Below are 16,952 nucleotides of genomic sequence, written 5' to 3'. Positions count from 1 at the left end.
TAATAAGAAAATGGCGGAACGGCGCATATAAGTAGCAAATAACTCCGAACAAAAAACAAAAATTCCTGAAAATAAGTACGATTTAGACCGTCCAAGCTGTACCCTCCCTCCCGCCCACCCTTTTTTTTTTTAATTTATTTTTTCCTTCTGTTTTTCGCCAACCGCACAACATGTCAGTCAACTCACCGCCGAGACACGAGGCGCTGCAGTGAGTGTAGCCGTTTTCGTTCCAAGAGTAGCTCGTTTGAGTCGCGCTGCCAGCGGCGACTCGAACGCTGCTCTCGTAGCTGCTGCCCCCCGACCCTCCCGAAGAGGATCGGTAGGTATCGGCGAGGCTGGACTCGGCATAGCCGCTATCCCTGACGGTGTCCATTCTGTGAGAAAGACTATTGCCCAGAATCCCGCAAGGTTCCTGGACGCACTTTTCTATGTCGGCGGGCTTCGGTCCCGAGCATTGCCTGTCTGGCAACTTTGCTATTGTTCTGCTGAATTCGAGGAATATCTTGCAGTGCACTTCTCGACGTCGGATGCCCTCGCCGCATGTCACCGAACACGGCGACCATTCCTCTGCAATGAATCTGTGAAAACAAATATTACTTTTTTTTTCTCGCGACCAGTTTGTATCAGAGATTTCGCAAAACTTGGCCCGATAACGGCTATCTGCGTTTCCAATATGAATCTGTACATCATTGTGCCTTTGAATGTCGGTACGTACACCAACATATTATGCTAACAGGATGAAGCCTGTACGTTGATAAATCGATACCCTGGGCACTCGTTCATCGTGATATAGGGTATTAATGTGGGCGAAGTAACTCTTCGGTCCAGGCTGCGCCACCCATTTCCTTAATTAACTCTCGTTATAGATGACGAGTTTCGTTCAACATCGCGATATGATATCGTTACTTTATTTACATCCTACTCGAACCGTCGCGACCTCGTGCAAATCAATCCATCACATTTTCCAATGTTTGTAAAGTCCTCGAGTTCGTTTGACAATTTCTTGCAATGCTTCCGACTCCACATTTCCGGAGTGAAGTAGTTTATATACTGCAGGTAGACCACCACGTTGATCATACGTATACGCTTTTCATTATTTATTTCGTCCGGCATAGCTTAGGCGGGGTATCATTTCATTTAAACAAATACAATATCGGTAGATAATGCTTACGTGTGAAGAGAAACAAATTATACGACAAGAAGCTAGGTCCAAAGTTATATTTCTAGTTTACGGCGTAGCGTCTGACCCGTTCCGGCTATTACTACTTCAGGATGTGAAAATCTGAGCTCCGCTTGTTTTCCAAGTCAATGAAACGTTGAATAAAAATGTTCCCGAGAAAACGCGTGTTGCTTGCCATACAGAAGGATGTGGTAATTTGAAAATACTAAAAACGGTAACTACGACAAGTGCTAGAAATAAAGCGTATAATAAGTGTCCGCTAATGGTTTGGTCGGTACGTGTAGTGAACAATTTGCAGCATGTTATGAAAAATGAAAATTGTAAATGCGGTAAACTGTTCAATATAATTGCGATTAAATGGCATTTTTGACATGAACAGTAAATACATAATTATGCACAGTATATTGCATCCTAGCGGAAAATACAATGGGCATATAAACAAAGAGTATGGATATAAGATCGATGTACAGTGTACCTCGAGTATAACCAGCCATATGCAAAGTAGATGGTGTACCTAGAGTAACAGATCAAATATCAGGCATACATCAAACTTCACGATTTATCTTCCCGCGAACCAAAGATCATGTCGATTGTAAATTAGGCTGCGCATCCTGAGTATCTGCTTCTAAAGCATTAATTACTGTTACCGAAACCTCTGACTGCACTACCGCAAACTATATTATAATAATTATATGAAAAGTAATAATTCTACTACTTGTTCACCATAGTAATTTCATCGACATACTGACGTTTCAACGAATATACTCACGTCGATTCGGAAGGAATCGGTTGGCCGATTAACTTCGCTGGTACAGGTGGTGGCGGGTAGGGTTGCCTCAGAGGTCGCATAAACTCGTCTTCTGAAACAAAGGGGGAATTCTTTGACAGCTGAATAAATCAATAATGGTGACGTTTTGGAATAATATGAAAAAATGTATACAAAGTGGGAGAACAGAATGAATTACATGAAACTTGTTCATTAGTTTAATTCGGTTAGTATTTTTAAATATGTAATGTTGAAAATAAGAGTGTTACCTATGCTTGGAGTCGGACATACTACGGATCTACACTCCTGTTCATTGTGCGGCTTTTCCACGATGTCGCAGTCCTTAGAAACGCGTCCTTTGCCGTCCTTGCAGCTGACAAAACGCGTCCGAATTCCGGAACCGCAGGAAGCCGAACACTGCGTGAAACGGTAATTCAAACAGCCTTGTGTAATATTGTTGGGACGAATAAATGCGCGATGAATTGTCGAGGGTGAGATAAAGGTGACGAGCCGGAATCCATGCAAGATTCAGCGATATCCACGGATTTGAAAAAAGATGAAGAGTATCACGCGCGCATTCCTCCGCGTTTAAACCACGGGAACGGAATCAGGAATCCGTTCCTCGATGAAAGAATTTCCGGTCCGTTGGTCTTTCGACGGTGGCGTTAGCAGGCACCAAGATCGAGATCGGGAAGGAGAAGGAGAAGGAGAAGGGGGGCGGGAATCGAGAGGGTGAGGGACCAGGAACGGCTCTCTCGAATCTTCAATCTCAGCAGCCTCAAGTGCTTTCAGCTTGGCTCGGCCCACAAAAGCGAGGAATCTATCAATTCCTGTCTTTCTCGTCTTATACACTCGCGTTTCCCTACCACCGCCCCTCCTCCTCTGCTCCAGAGGTTCATTCGATCGTTCTCCTCGCCCCCGTAAGGTATATTACGATCGAATCATTACCGCCCACGCTTCAACAACGGGTATTCCCGCTTACCCTCTTAGACCGAAACTCTGCCAGGCCCATTTGAAAACACTCCTGAAATCAGCCTCTCCTGCACCCACCCTACCTACCTACGTACGTACGTACGTATTCGCTCATTCATCGGCGGAATGCATTGTGTATCAATCAAGACAGACGCCTCGTTAATCATTCGAGCTATACGGATTTCGCGTAGCTACGGATATGAAAGTCTACGTCACTACTGTGCACAGATGCAGGCGCCAGGCTCTGCGGGTTTGTGTTCTTCGTGTTTTATCACGTTATCTCTGTGTTTACCTTCCTATAATATATTATAACCGACTACGTAGCAGCTGTCTATTCTCTACTTTATTATCCAGAATTATGGGGGGTGCATTGTCCATCGGGATACTCGCTGAAAGCAGCTCTCGCTCTCTCTCTCTCTCTCTCTCTCTCTCTCTTCGAGCCGCTGCTTTCGAAACCCGGACGAAAACGACCCGAACTCGCGCTCTTCGTCGAGTGATTAATAATCTTCTTCGTTCGAAATTCGATCCGTGAACCTCGCGTGGCTTGTGCGTTCATCAGCAAACGAGCATCACTCTATAGTCTGTTGAAGTTACCGCGAGAAAAAAACATTTCAGGTAGTAATGACGCAGGGAAAGAAATCAACGATCTTTGGAATTCTCGGAACTCTGTAGCAGACCGTAGAAGCTTTTTTTCTTCCGATTATTGCCTTGTGTTTTCCATTTGATTGAACGCACGAATTATTCTCACCTCTGACCACTCGTTCGTTTCCCACATGGGACAGGATATCGTATTGCAGGTCTCTTGATGCCTTGGCCTGTGCGAACCGATGCACATGTGTTCGGGAAGCTGTGACAAATAATATCGCCAACCTTATTTCTCATTCATTACAAAGAGATGTACGTGTATGCCTCTGCGGTTCTGCACTCGGCGAGTCGCGAGTGCACGGTTAAAAAAGGTAAATGAATAAAAAATGATCGCACGGCGACGCTACAAACGGGCAAAAAGGAGCTTCTTTGAACTTTGTACTTACTTTGGTACTCGTTTCATTGCTCTCCTCCGAACAGAATACGGGTCTTGTTCTTGTTCCGCCACCGCAGCTTGCGCTGCACTCGGTCCATTGTCCCGTTGTCCACCTTTGAGCGAAATAGTAGAGGGTGATTATGGAAAGGTGCAGGGTACGTAGCGACGTTGAGGTAGAACAGAGCGAAGTAAGCGCGGGATGGAAATTCTATACGAATTATTATTTTATCATTTGTAAAGTTCTTCGTTTCGGTCCGTCGTGGTTTTTCTATTTTCTTATCTTTTTTTTTTCTATGTATACAACTCATTCATTATCGTCATTTACCTTACTCTTTGGCCTGTTTGTCGTAAACTAACCGCGCCTACGAAACAATTATTTTTAATCACTGTGTTTGCAGGTTGGTCGGTGGTATTTAAATGAAAAGTATTTTCAAATGCGAGAAAAGAAGAAGCCAGAGTACGTGAGGAATAAAAATTTTTTCCCCACCTTGTTCTGGAATGCGATATGGAAAATTCCGATAACGTTTGACACGCCTGATACTTCAGCGGAAAGTTAAAAATCTCTTCGGCTAATGTTTTTTTTTTCTTTATTTTTACTTTCATTTCTGTTTGTTTGTTTGTATGTTTTTTTTTTCTCTCAATTTCAAACGCGCGCAACTCAAATTAATGGAATACCGGAAAATCTGTAAATATATTTATAAAAGGTCGGGGTTCAACGGCGTGGTAAATAAATTTATAACCCTTTGGCTACCGCACCGACGTCGGTAGCATTAACGAAATTGCATTTCAAAACTGCTACCTGCTTTTCAGTCCCCCCCCCCCCCCCTCCTCCCCACGACCATGAGCCGATCAAAGGGTGAAAATTTGAACGTGTCACGTGTGAGGGAGACCCACTCATTCTCGTTTACAATGCTGCACGTGTGAGTAGTGTATTACATATCGCACTATCGTTTTGTTTCACTTTTCACTCGCATGGCTTTTTCTCTCCTCACTCGGTGGCGGCTGTGACTCAGCGGTCTAGTCGCGAGCTTTTTCTATTCAAGCTTAATGGGTATCGCTGCAGTTTAAAGTTGCTGCTATCCTCGTCTCGCCAATCCATAAGTTTCAACTAGTTAGGCGCGACTGGGATTGGAATATATATCCTTATAATAGTTTTGTCTATTCGGTTTATTTAGTTGCATCCTGTGTAATAGAAATTCGTGACATAATATCGAAAAAGAGTTTGCACCTAAGAATATTTGATTGCCGCTTATTTCAGTGTATCAAGCATCAGGCCCAATCTTTGTAGCATGGAATTGAGAATTTCGAATCACCCAAGATGCCACTGAACAGACAACCTATGGGTACCTATTTTACTTACAATTTAAGAAAGAAACAAAAAATTCGTCATTTTTTGCGCTTACTCTGTAGTACATGGTTGATCGTTGCAGGCGACGAGCGACTTGTCCGGTTTTTCGGTTGGGTCACAGTGAGAATCCATCACTTCTTCGTCGGTGCTTCTAGTTTTGCAGACGGCCATCGCCATCTTGAAACCTGTGTGTGATATCAGGATGTCACGTTTCATTATTTGTTTTCTCTTTCAAGACTCCGAACACACTAGCAAACAACAATCCTGTATGCCGTGGGTATACAGAATAACCTTTTCACAGTTATAATCTCAAGCATAAAGAATATTAATTCGTAAAACGTGTGCCGAATATCGAGAATCGAGGTAAGGGATGATTGAATGACCGGCGGGGAAAATGCACTGAGGGAGGAATTTCTCCTTCTCTGGTTCTGTGTAGATGCCAGGTGAACTATATCGGTAAAATATACGAGCCCGACCAGTAATTAGAATCACGCGTTCGCGAGCACCGGCTGCTGCTGCTGCTGATGTCAACCTGAGCTTTACCAAACCCATTAGGTAGGAAGTAACTTCATACCTGTACAATTTAGGGTGGTCCTTAAAAAGGTAATTTTTTTATTTCGACCGGCTCGCCCCCCAAACTGGCTCCAGATAATTTAAAAATAATTCCGTAATTGTTTCGTGAGAGGGTTCAATGCGGTACTCCACCCTCTTGGAGACACGGGTTAGAATTGAGATTCAAATCTGAAAGAGTTGGGTAATTATTTTTGAAATATGTGGAGCCGATTTGGGAGGCGAATCGGTCGAGATTCAAAAATGACCTTTTTAAAGTCCACCACCCTACCGTTCATACATTAGAACGAAATTTTTCTTGTCGTTATTACCTAATTCCTTTCTTTCAACTCTTGACTCGGCAGGTAATAACCCGTGCGCTTGACAGGTATTTCTCCTTACATAATTCCAAACGCGTATAATCTTGACTGCACTCACCTCCGCCGCAGGGCTTCGAACACACCGTTATCGGCACCAAAGCCCAGTAGTAAATCGGCCCGCACGTCGAACCGTCCCCTCCGCAAACCCCGCAGGCGTCCATCTTCTTGTTGCTTCCGATCCGGAGGTCGCAACCCACCTTCTGTAGGGACAGATAAAAGCTTGAGGTTAAGACCCGGCTTTCGACGCTCGTCAATCGTTCATCGAACGGATACTCGATTTCCCATCCATATACCATTTCATTTCCTCCTTATATATATATCTATATATCTATGTATATATCTCAACCACGAGCTCATCGTTTTAAGACAGTCTCTTCATCTGTTCGTATTGTAGGTAAATGGTCAATCTTGTTTCAAAGAGCTTATGCGTTTATGAGATGGAGAAAATAAATAAGAGTGAATAAATAATGTTATTGAAGAAGCTTGGAACCATGTGTCTCAGCTGCGTACGTACGTTTCAACCCACATCCGCACGCACATGTGTATTGGCGGGTATGTGCGCTTATATTAGGTGGATATCACGAGAAAATTGGATCGCGTCACGTATGACCCAGGGAACGCGGCCCACCTGGTCGTCGGGGTTAAAAGCAGGGAGAACGAGGAGCTTTCAGGGAGACCCGAAGTATAAGAAGCTGGCAGATCAGGGTGGATTGCGGAGAAGGGGAGAAAAAATATAGAGAAAAAAAGCTGCTACAGATGCCCCTTTCCTGATCCTTGGATGTACCTATATGCGAAAACTTTACTTATTTATCAATTCCGAAGGGACACGCGTTTAAAAATATACCGATCATACGTGAGAGTGGATAATATGTACATAAAGACACACAAAAAAGTCTCCGGCCGATATTTTAAACTTTAAACAGTACCAACTGTACCCGCCCTTTCTTTCATCCTTTTCCTTGATTCTGTCCTCTTCTTCTCTCGTATAAAATATATTCATCCTATATCTTTAAATATTTATACAGCTACCAGTATTAGATTCTCCAATCTCGTGCAATGAAACATATATGCATATAAAGAAGAGAAGAGAAAAAAAAGAACAAAAACCAAAGTTCCGGAAGGAAAGCCTCGAATTCGTTGATATTCTTCTCTTATCTTTGTTTCTTATTTCTCTTGGCCAGATACACACCCACACAGGTACCCACTTCTCTAAATTTTTTCGTAAACCTTTCTCTCGTTCTTATTCGCATTTCATCTTGTTCCTCTTAATACTCCGCGGCGATCGTGCTCTCGACCTTTCGGTAAAGAGAGTCCACGTAGTCTCTCGTTCTGCTTTGACGCGGCGGCGGGCCAACCTGATTTGTCATTCAGGTTGCATGGGGAAGAGGTGGGACTTGTCTGAAGGGTAAGGGAGTACATTATTCATCCCTTATCCGAGAGCTGGAGAAGAGAGAATCCCCCCCCCCCCCCCCCTCTCTCTCTCTCTCTCTCGCGCGCTGAGACGGGAGGACGGGATATGAGAGAGAACAAAGGCTCTAGCTGGGTATTAAGTGCATTTGGTTGTCTCATGAATTTTTTTCCCCCTCCCCCCCCCTCTTCCTTTTTTCACCCTTTCCACTTTCTCTCGCACACACGGTTTTTCAGGGCTTACCAAACGTCACCGGATCGCGATCCGGGATAGCTTTGAATATTTTACCTGGTTACCTTTCACCGTTCCCATCAAACCTCGACCCTTCCACCCCAGCTCACTTCCTATGGCACGATCTCGCACGTATATTACGCGCTGACTTCCGGGACGGACAGAATCGGGGAGCAATCTACTGATTAATTCCTTAATTAATTATCTCGTCGTTTTAATAGATTTTTGTTAACTATCCCAAATATCTCCAATAGCCTCGTGATTTTTGAATCGTACGTCTCGCTGCACTTCCAGCTGCTTTATACGTATGCGGTGAAATTTTTCATTATCTTACGACAAATTTCGAACTTCAAATAACACGATTTTAACCTTAGTGGTATTCAATGAAACCTCGATGTAATTTGATTATTATACTCCGGCAGCTGACTGGGTACAATATTATTCGATAAATTGACTAGGTACTTGCGAGCACTCTGAGGTGCTCTGCCGCAGGCAAATATAGACCTATACCGAAGAAAAGCAACCTTGAGGATCGCGGTAAGTGGGAGGAATGAAAGGCTGACTGGTGCCTGGGAGTAGGTATTGTTTCTTTTGTATCGAAATGAAATTAATGACTGCGCCTTCGGTTTCTCTTTGGTTGGTTACTTGGTACCCTGCTCTTCTAGCCACCCAGTTACACGTACACCACGTACCTACACGCGTAGTTATATCATAGAGGGAAATTTGGTCGTGTATGGACGTGGCGTTTCCTTGACTCTGTTCTCGGCCCACCTCGGTGTTAATAATCCAAGCTCGGAGACTTCTACCTTTCATTGAAAAACCAAAGTTTCAACATCCATCCGTCCTTCCGTCGCACTCAGCTCACACCTTTCTATAAGCTTTCAATACGTCCTTCGAAGCTAGCTACTTTTTCATCCCCTCATCTCTTTCTTTTTCACCCGAAAATCATTCGTTTCTACTCTCGATGGTTTCCTTGACTTTCAAAACGCTTCGCTTGAAAATCGAACCAACAGATATGGCGCTAGGACAGTTTTTTTTTGAAATTTTGTTTGGAAAACTCATTACCGTCAGCAAATTATTCTCGACGATTATTTTCCTCCGGCCTACTTCGGGGGTAATATTCACAACGACGTGGATATAGGTATAAAATTTCGTTTAATGTAGCATACAACCTGTATATGGTGCAATTAGCCAAATGAGTTTAGTTGATCTTCAGGAGACGAGGGAGAATTTGGATACGACCAAGGATAGGCGGCTGGCAGTCGGACAGAACATCGAAACGTTTACTATACCTACCTACGTATATAACGTGTAATGTAGATATAGGTACACCTCTCCTACCCTTGACAAGGCAGTTGGCTGCTACGCCTCGCCGTGCAGCTAATAAGGCGTCTGAGAGCTTTTTCGGACAAAAGCTTTTATCGCTCTCTTGAGACTTTACGCTGGTGGCCTGATGTCGTCGATGTAGACTAGCTGAGGTACAGGAGAATCCAAAGGGAGAGGATGAAAGAAGGAGAGAGATTGGAAGCAGGGGGTTCGTAAGAAGGCCCTACGTGTGTACAGCTCGCGAAGATTAAATATCTCATCCTAACCAGCAGAAGTCAATTAAATAGGCACAAGAGGGGGGCTTAAGCTTCTGCAAGTATAGGTAGTAGAATAAAAATATACCCTTCGTCCGTGAGATTTTGGCTAATTGAGTTGCTAATTAGTCAGACCTAAATTATGTACAGATATTATGTGTCAGAATTATCTTCCATTGTCAGGGTTCCTTTTGTTCCACCTTATTCGCGGCTGGGTGTATATTTTATTAATCTACCTTTCCGCGTCGAGGTGCCGGTTTGGATACACGAAGGTGGTAATATTCAGTTTTGCGCCCCTCGCCTTTGTAACAATCTATACACACCGCTAGAGCAAAAGGTGTATTACTTGATCCGCGATTCGTTTCAACTCCGAAATACCATCTCGTCCTGTGCCTGCTCATAGCAGCTGCTTAATTAGCTTCATCCCCCGTGACTAGCGTCAGGTTCTACCACTGACAGGCCTCCGCCTTCTGACCGCAGCACTACGAACATATCCATGTCGCGGTACCGCAGCCACCGCCAAAGATGGACAGACCCCGACGCGGCGACGCGGCGACGTACACAGAAATACCCGCTCCAACACTCGGCGGCATTCACCATGCGGAGGAGCTTCGCTCCCGCAGACTGAAAAAAAGCTCACCTAGCTGCTATGCAGTATTTTCGTTAATGTAGCTCCGTAGAGTCACATCAAACATTCGGGGGGATTGCTAATTTGGGAAAGTGCGATGCCGGAGCGATGTAGTAAAATTGAACACGCTTTTGTCAACTTCCAGGTGCATGCGGCAAGTTGACGGTGAATATTCTGTCGCGTCGGAGTTTCCAGTCGGGTGGATTTTTGTTGTGAAATTGAAATATCCATTTTAAAATTAGCTGGGCAAATTAATAGATATCGACATTCGCTACTCACCATGCACTCCCCGTTTATGCAGACGTCGCTGGTTCCCGCTCGGCATCGGGTACCGTCCACCACCTTTTCCGCGAGCTGAACGACGACGAAATCGTCCGATTCCGATTCCTGGAGGACGTTGTCGTCTCGTTGGAGAATTTTATCGCCGATGATCATGTCCCCCGGGTCTTCATCCCGCCTCTGTTCGCCCCGGCAAATCAACGAACAGGGCCGACTCGGGTCGTGATGAGGTGTCCATCTTAAAAGATTCCCACTATAGGGCACCTCGTCAAAGGCTGAACACTGCTCTGCGCGAAAGTCGCTTCCGCCCTCGTCCTGCTTCTGACACGGCTGTCGAAAATAATAACTTATCATTTCTGTCCGCCTGTGTAGAAACGATACCCGCCCCTACTCGAAAATTCGTTCCGAATCATCATTCAGACTAAAAATGCGAATTGTTTTCCACATTTCTTCGGTCCTACACTTTCACCACGGACGATTTTATCAAACAGGTAAACCACCTATTTGATTGCAAGTACTTTAACGTCCAACGTTCGCAAGCATGGCGGTATACGTCCGCTAACTTTTTTTCTATACAGGTAGGCATTTATTCCAACAGCAGGTATCTCTGCCTTATATGGCGTTTTAGACTCACCCGGATGATGTTAGTTGTACCGCGTCGTATACCCATACTTTTGTACATGCAAATATACATACGAGATCCGGGCATGTATGTACGTGTGTATCCTGAAAAAACGTATAACCAGTACCCCGCAAACAAGACTCAGGCAAGAATCTTCGCTGACGTTTATTGCTTGCCGAAGCTTTTACTTTTTCTAACCGAAGGAGAGAGTTCTGCGAAGTAGAAAAGAAAAGGCAAAAGAGACTTTCAAAATGCCGGAGGGATCGACAGTGGGCTCGGTCAAAGTTGACGTATTTTATCCATACGATAATCCGGCGTGCGCAGGTAACTCGTTCTTTCCATTCAATATTTTTTACCTTGTTTTTGGGTTTCTTGTCCGACTTGTTCGTTTCAAAGAGGGAAAAAATTATTCGACCAAACGCTAAAGTTTATAATATACACTGCTGCAACCGCATAATTAGAATTGCAATTCTCGTCGCAATACCGACCACAACTTATGCCCCTGGTCAAGGCAAGTATGTACTGCAAATTGAATCGTAAGTGCAATGTGTGAAGTGCGAACGTTACACAGTTGATAGTTGACCCTTTTTGTTCGACTGTATGCAGGAAATTCTGAATTATATACGTTATATACGTACACTCGCAACCTGCATAAATCCTGCTACTAAAGTTCTTGCTTTACCATAATGCATGCCCAGGGTTTCATTCGTACCGAGAATGTCGTTGACTCCAGTTTCAGAATCTTCGACCATATCATCGATGCCGGAGACAAAACGAACACTCTACCAGGCTAACAATGAGATGCTCTTGAACCAGCGCGTTGGATGCAGACCGTATACAGAAATAAACGATTATACCGAATCAAGGGTAAAACGATGGAGGGTACAGAACAACGCGTCGAGAGCAAACGTCATTTAGTATTCTCCGCCTCTCCGCCCCACCCCGGTATGACAAACCGCGTGACGTTTGTATCGGCGGTGGTTGGTCGTGGTTGGTGGTTATCGTTGAGGGCTGCTAGCTGGAAATCGCACTTGGGGTTCTCCCATTTCCGCGAGAAGTAAGAAGAGGAGAGGAAGCAAGAGAGAATGAACACCTTGCCGCAAGAGCGGCGTGTTATTTTACGGGCATTCAATTTTTTTTATTTTTATCTCTGCTCCTCTCACCGGAATGGGGGGCGTGTTATCACAACGGAACTCGTGACTACCGACGTTGTATATACAATATATATACATATCCATATATATATATATATACTCGTGTTCTTGAAGTGATGTAACTCGACGTCGAGAGAAGCCAGCTGCCATGTCGCAGAACATGGCTTTCTCCTCTCTCCTCTCTCCTCATTGCTGCTCATCGTGACCTCGACCATCTCTGATTGCGATGGTAATTTCACCAAGTAAATGCAACGTTATGCATTGTCCAGTTTTAGAATTTCCGAATCAATCCCTCCCTTTCGCCCTACCACGTTTCGTCGATGGAATACCAAAGTCAAGTAAATTTGATCTAGTGGACCTCTCATCTCTTAGCGTTAGCCGTGGGCCGCCGACCGACGGCTACAGGAGTCGGGACGAAGGTGGTGGATCGCCGCAAACCGGTGGGCAGCTAAGGGTAGAAAGTGTATCTAGAGCGTTGAGGGTGGTGGCGGAAACCGCGAGGGATCCTGACCTCAAATAGAACAGCTGTTTGCGGGTGAAATTTGGCTAATTTTCTTCGGCTTCCTTAGCGCGGGGAGTTCTCTTGGAAAATTAATCCGTTCCGTTTCAGATTAGATGGATAACTCGGGCTTGTATCAAACAGTTTACTCCTCTCTTCTCTCTGATAGACGCATTTATCTATCCGTATTACGACGAGATTACGATCAATTATCACGGTACTTACGTGCATTAATTATGCCTGTGCATGGATACTAATTTCAACGACTAAGGGGTGCATGGAACTTTATGGCCAAAATATTATTATAATAATTATTACTTTTTTTCACTCAAGTTGTGGAAACGAGTATGAATTAAGTCCATATAATTGAGACTGAATATTTTTGGTAGCCGCACTTAATTACTTCGGAAAAAATGACTAGACCTCGCACCTGAAAAAAAGGGGCCTTTGGGAAATAGTTATTTTTAATACATGACTTCAGAGGAAATGTTCTCGGTAAATAATTACTTCGTAAAGTTTGAATAACAAATTTAAACGATTTATTAATTTTCAGATAATTGCTGTAATTGCATATGCCAATGATAAAATCCCGCGCTTTTGAAAAATTAATTTGATTAAATTGCACTGACGATTAAATGTGCGATTTGGAAGATTCGATGAAAATCTTGGTGAAAATATTAAATTATGCAAAGGGGATTTTGCCCGGGGCATTTTTCCGGTTTAGTTTAACCGCAATCATTTCCCCAGAAGTCATTTTGTGAGCTGTCATTTTGTCCCGAGTAATTAAGTGTGGTAACCATATTTTCCGGGTCGAGTTATATTTGAAAATATAACGTGTAAAATATTTGATTCAATGTGTAACGGTATGGTGTTGCGGTAGGTTGACTTGATTGCAATTCGATACGCAGAGTCGTCGTTATGTAATAACTCGCGTATCATTCCTGATGCGTTGTTTGGACCTGATATTTGAAAATCGCTCAGGAATTTAATTGTCCGCCTATCTGAGAACTGACGAGGTTTCAGCTCAATTAAATTCGAGTCGAACCGGGGGAGGGACGAGCATAAATTCCCACCGAGGAACGCAGGCTCTTTGCTGAATGCTGCTCTCCGAAATATTCCCGTAATATAAATTCGTCCTCCCATCCCTCGTTCGCTGTCAATGTCTTCTAGGATTTGGGCGAAGCAGCTTTTTGTATTTTAAAATTTTTTTCGCCTAACCGAAGCTTGTTAATTATCATTCTTTTCTTACGTCTTTGTATACACAAATCAAATTTCACACTAACGATAGATGAGAAAAGTAAAAAGAACGAATATCCGTCGTATTCAAAGTTATGCACAATGCAGGCAAGTTGGAGAAAATTCTGTTAATTGTAGTTGGCGAACAAGCTGACGGGTGCAGGATATGCGGGGGTCGAGGGGTCGTCTTTCCGGCTGTGGTATATCGCAACGGCGGAGCTGCTTCAGAATTGTATAATCGAGTAAACAAATTAGAACAAACTTATTACCTAATTAGCGAATTAACGCGGTGGCAAATGTTTAACAACAAGCGGGTTTCGTCCTGGGTGATTAGAAAAGTTTGCACACTCGCTGCCACCGCTGGCGAGAAACTCTCCTCTCCTCTGACCTCCCCCCTCCCTCCCCCTCTCCCTTCCTCCCCCGTTCACTTCGTCTCGTTTCTTCCCTCCTTTTCGCTTCTCTCGCCCCTCGTCTGGTGGCAAACGCGTCCCTTTCGCGCGTTAACCCCGGGATGTCAGAGGCAACGAAGGATCGCAAATCCGATCAGTGTTCCCGAAATTTTGCGAAGGGCATTTCTATGCTAGACCCTCCTCTGCGTGGAGGATATCCAGCAATCCCGGAACTTGTAACGAGAAACGTTTCCCAGTTAATTGCCCTCCGCGTCTGACGAGCAAGCCCGAAGTTTGCAGACCCGGAACCGTCGGCAAACAAAAATTTGATTATCACCTCGTCAATGGACCGTCAAGGCAGCTCTTCGACGTTTTGTTCTTGCATATCGATAGGAGGGGGAATCTCGAAAAAAACCTGATTAAAATTGCATTCGTCCCGAGATGGTCAAAGTCGATGATCGGGTGAAATGGGACCCGTGTGCTAAAAATTATTGTTAGACCAAAACAAAACAAATCGCTATCTTGAAATTCCTTAAAAAGTACGTTTTCGTTAAGGAATCCATTTTGTCCGATCCTCTCCTTTACCTATAATGTATATCAAGTTTGCAGATCAGTCTTTTCTATCGCAATACCAATTCGCCGGGTCCCCCGTCTTCTGCAATAATCAACTAGAACCTGGGACGTGGACAAAAAGTGCATGAGCCAATTAAGAACTTTTAGCGGAGAGCAGGGACGATTGGATCTGCAGGTGTGGTGTTAAACCGTTTATCATTGATCGAAGACAACTCTGATCGTGAGTCAGTTCTCGCATTTTGTCGTCCACGTTTCTTACAGCCCTCTGATGGTCGGTTCCACACGTATACTCGCTTCGCGCTGCAGCGGAGACGAGAAACTGCAAAATAGACGTGCGGTATGCCGCGAGAGCTAAGAAGTTGTCCAATTGCTTTATGCAAATTATCCGCCACCTCTAGTCTCCAGTCTCTGCACCGCGATGTAGGTAATTGGTTCTCGACTTACGACCTACGAGTTCAAAACTGCGGCTCAAAAGTGTGTTGGTATAGGTATGACGTACGTAGGCGCACGATATAACCTGTAACCCACCACCCGGGTTCGGAGCCACTGTGCAGGCGCCTCATAATTAAGGCTGCAGAAGGGAGCTGATCCGGGAAAGCTATACGTCGCTTAACCTTGGCGGGTGGCAAAACGCGGCCCATAAATCGGCAATCCTGGTGGATTTTCAGCCCGGAATTTATAGGCGAGAAGGTAAATTATTGTCGCTACCGACAGGTGGGCAAGACCGTAATTCAGGGCTTTCTCGTAGTTGACTAACTTTGGACAATTAATTTCCGGGCTACTTGTGCGGGAAAACTTAGTTTCCAGTTAATTCGCGGATTTGTAAGCCACCATCACCCATGCTTCAGTACTACTCGAAGCCGTATAACGCTATTCTGATACGACGGCGAACTACAACAGTTACCCCGCTCCTCTCCGATGCTTCATCTCCGTATTAAGTAAATATATCCAACTCTTGGTACTTGCCATGTACCTGTATGTATGTATGTCGCGATCGGAACATGAAAGCTGAAAGACGTCAAAATTTTCCGGTTATCATCGCGATAAAGACGCCGCCTGCCGCCTCTCTCGCAACCTTGGCTCTACGGATAGTTTATATAGAAGTTTGTCGAGGGAGTCGTCGGACATTTGTCGATCCATCCCATCAGGCGGAATTATGGATCGATCGGCAATCGGAATTGTAGTCGTGCGATATTCTGAGAAGTTGCCGATCTTCTGACGTTTCGGTCAATCGCTGGCCTACGGAGGGTGGGAGAGGGGGATATATATTGGATGTGACGTAATAAAAAGTTCAAAGATCGGTCGGGACGACGACGTTCGCCCAGACCGGAGAAAATTGCCTATCAGACGAAAATCGAGAGAGAAAGAAGGATGGACGTGATTCAACGATACAAGGGCTTGCCCATCGACGTACAAGTGGTCTAATCCCGGATACCTGTAGGCAATCGTGAAAGGGAAGACAATATTCACGTCCATGCTGGAAATTTGAATTCTCTGTTTTACGAGTTGAATCGCAGTCGGAGTAGATATACGTATAATCGCTCTCGTTATTATCAACTTCCCAATTTATAATTTACCCAAGGGATTCCGCGCGAGGCATGGCGTGCGTTGATATTCGCCCAGGCGTATTACTCAGCTGGTATAGGCATGTCGGTATGTAGGTATATATATAAATTTAGCAATTAGCGAGTTGCCACTCGGTGCTGTGGAGTTTAGCCGAGCCTGGTAATAACGCAAATATTAATGCATAGGTACGTTATGTGTAAAGGTGGTCGTGTACTATCTACGTGAGTGAGCGCCGCGCGGGTTTGTGGAGCGGAGGAACAATGCGGTGACTGCCTTCGCGTTATACGCGAAATGCGTGCCGTTGACGTACAGTATACCCATTCCCGTCGTCAATAGTCGGTGTACAGTTCAATCAGAGAATTTCGTGCCCGCTGATTGGCCGATCGATACGGTAAGACGTCAGAATTCACGATTCTCTGTAACTCGGCAGACGACGCGACGGTTCGCCCGTGAGGTTCGAGTCATGCCCTGCCAATCCATTCGTTGATTGTAAAAAGTGTACGGATCGCTTCAGCTCGGTCGGTCTGAAATCGTACCTATTTTTAGGATTTTTTTTTAATGAAAATTAAAA

General features: G+C 44.5%; 2 protein-coding genes across 7 annotated transcripts in view; one reads left to right on the top strand and one right to left on the bottom strand.

Annotated features, from left to right (window-relative positions):
* Positions 1 to 16,952, top strand: part of LOC124186870 — a 111,291-nt gene that overhangs the window by 15,376 nt on the left and 78,963 nt on the right. The window lies entirely within an intron of this gene.
* The window catches only part of LOC124186860 (protein madd-4), a 101,545-nt gene that overhangs the window by 14,628 nt on the left and 69,965 nt on the right, over positions 1 to 16,952 (bottom strand). For 2 of the 4 annotated variants that reach the window (XM_046578917.1, XM_046578921.1), the window contains 8 exons: positions 10,343 to 10,672; positions 6,275 to 6,416; positions 5,343 to 5,472; positions 3,950 to 4,052; positions 3,667 to 3,765; positions 2,216 to 2,363; positions 1,950 to 2,040; positions 187 to 578 (listed from right to left, as the gene is read on the bottom strand). In XM_046578917.1, the coding sequence (XP_046434873.1) occupies positions 187 to 578; positions 1,950 to 2,040; positions 2,216 to 2,363; positions 3,667 to 3,765; positions 3,950 to 4,052; positions 5,343 to 5,472; positions 6,275 to 6,416; positions 10,343 to 10,672 (1,435 nt within the window). The remainder of the gene's footprint in view (positions 1 to 186; positions 579 to 1,949; positions 2,041 to 2,215; positions 2,364 to 3,666; positions 3,766 to 3,949; positions 4,053 to 5,342; positions 5,473 to 6,274; positions 6,417 to 10,342; positions 10,673 to 16,952) is intronic. The other 2 variants (XM_046578919.1, XM_046578920.1) reach the window with 2 other exon arrangements.

This window comes from Neodiprion fabricii, chromosome 7 (genome assembly GCF_021155785.1).
Source record: "Neodiprion fabricii isolate iyNeoFabr1 chromosome 7, iyNeoFabr1.1, whole genome shotgun sequence".
In the NCBI taxonomy this organism is placed as follows: Eukaryota; Metazoa; Arthropoda; class Insecta; order Hymenoptera; family Diprionidae; genus Neodiprion; species Neodiprion fabricii.
The sequence above is the reverse complement of the archived record's forward strand: the minus strand, read 5'-3'. Positions and strand labels throughout refer to the sequence as shown.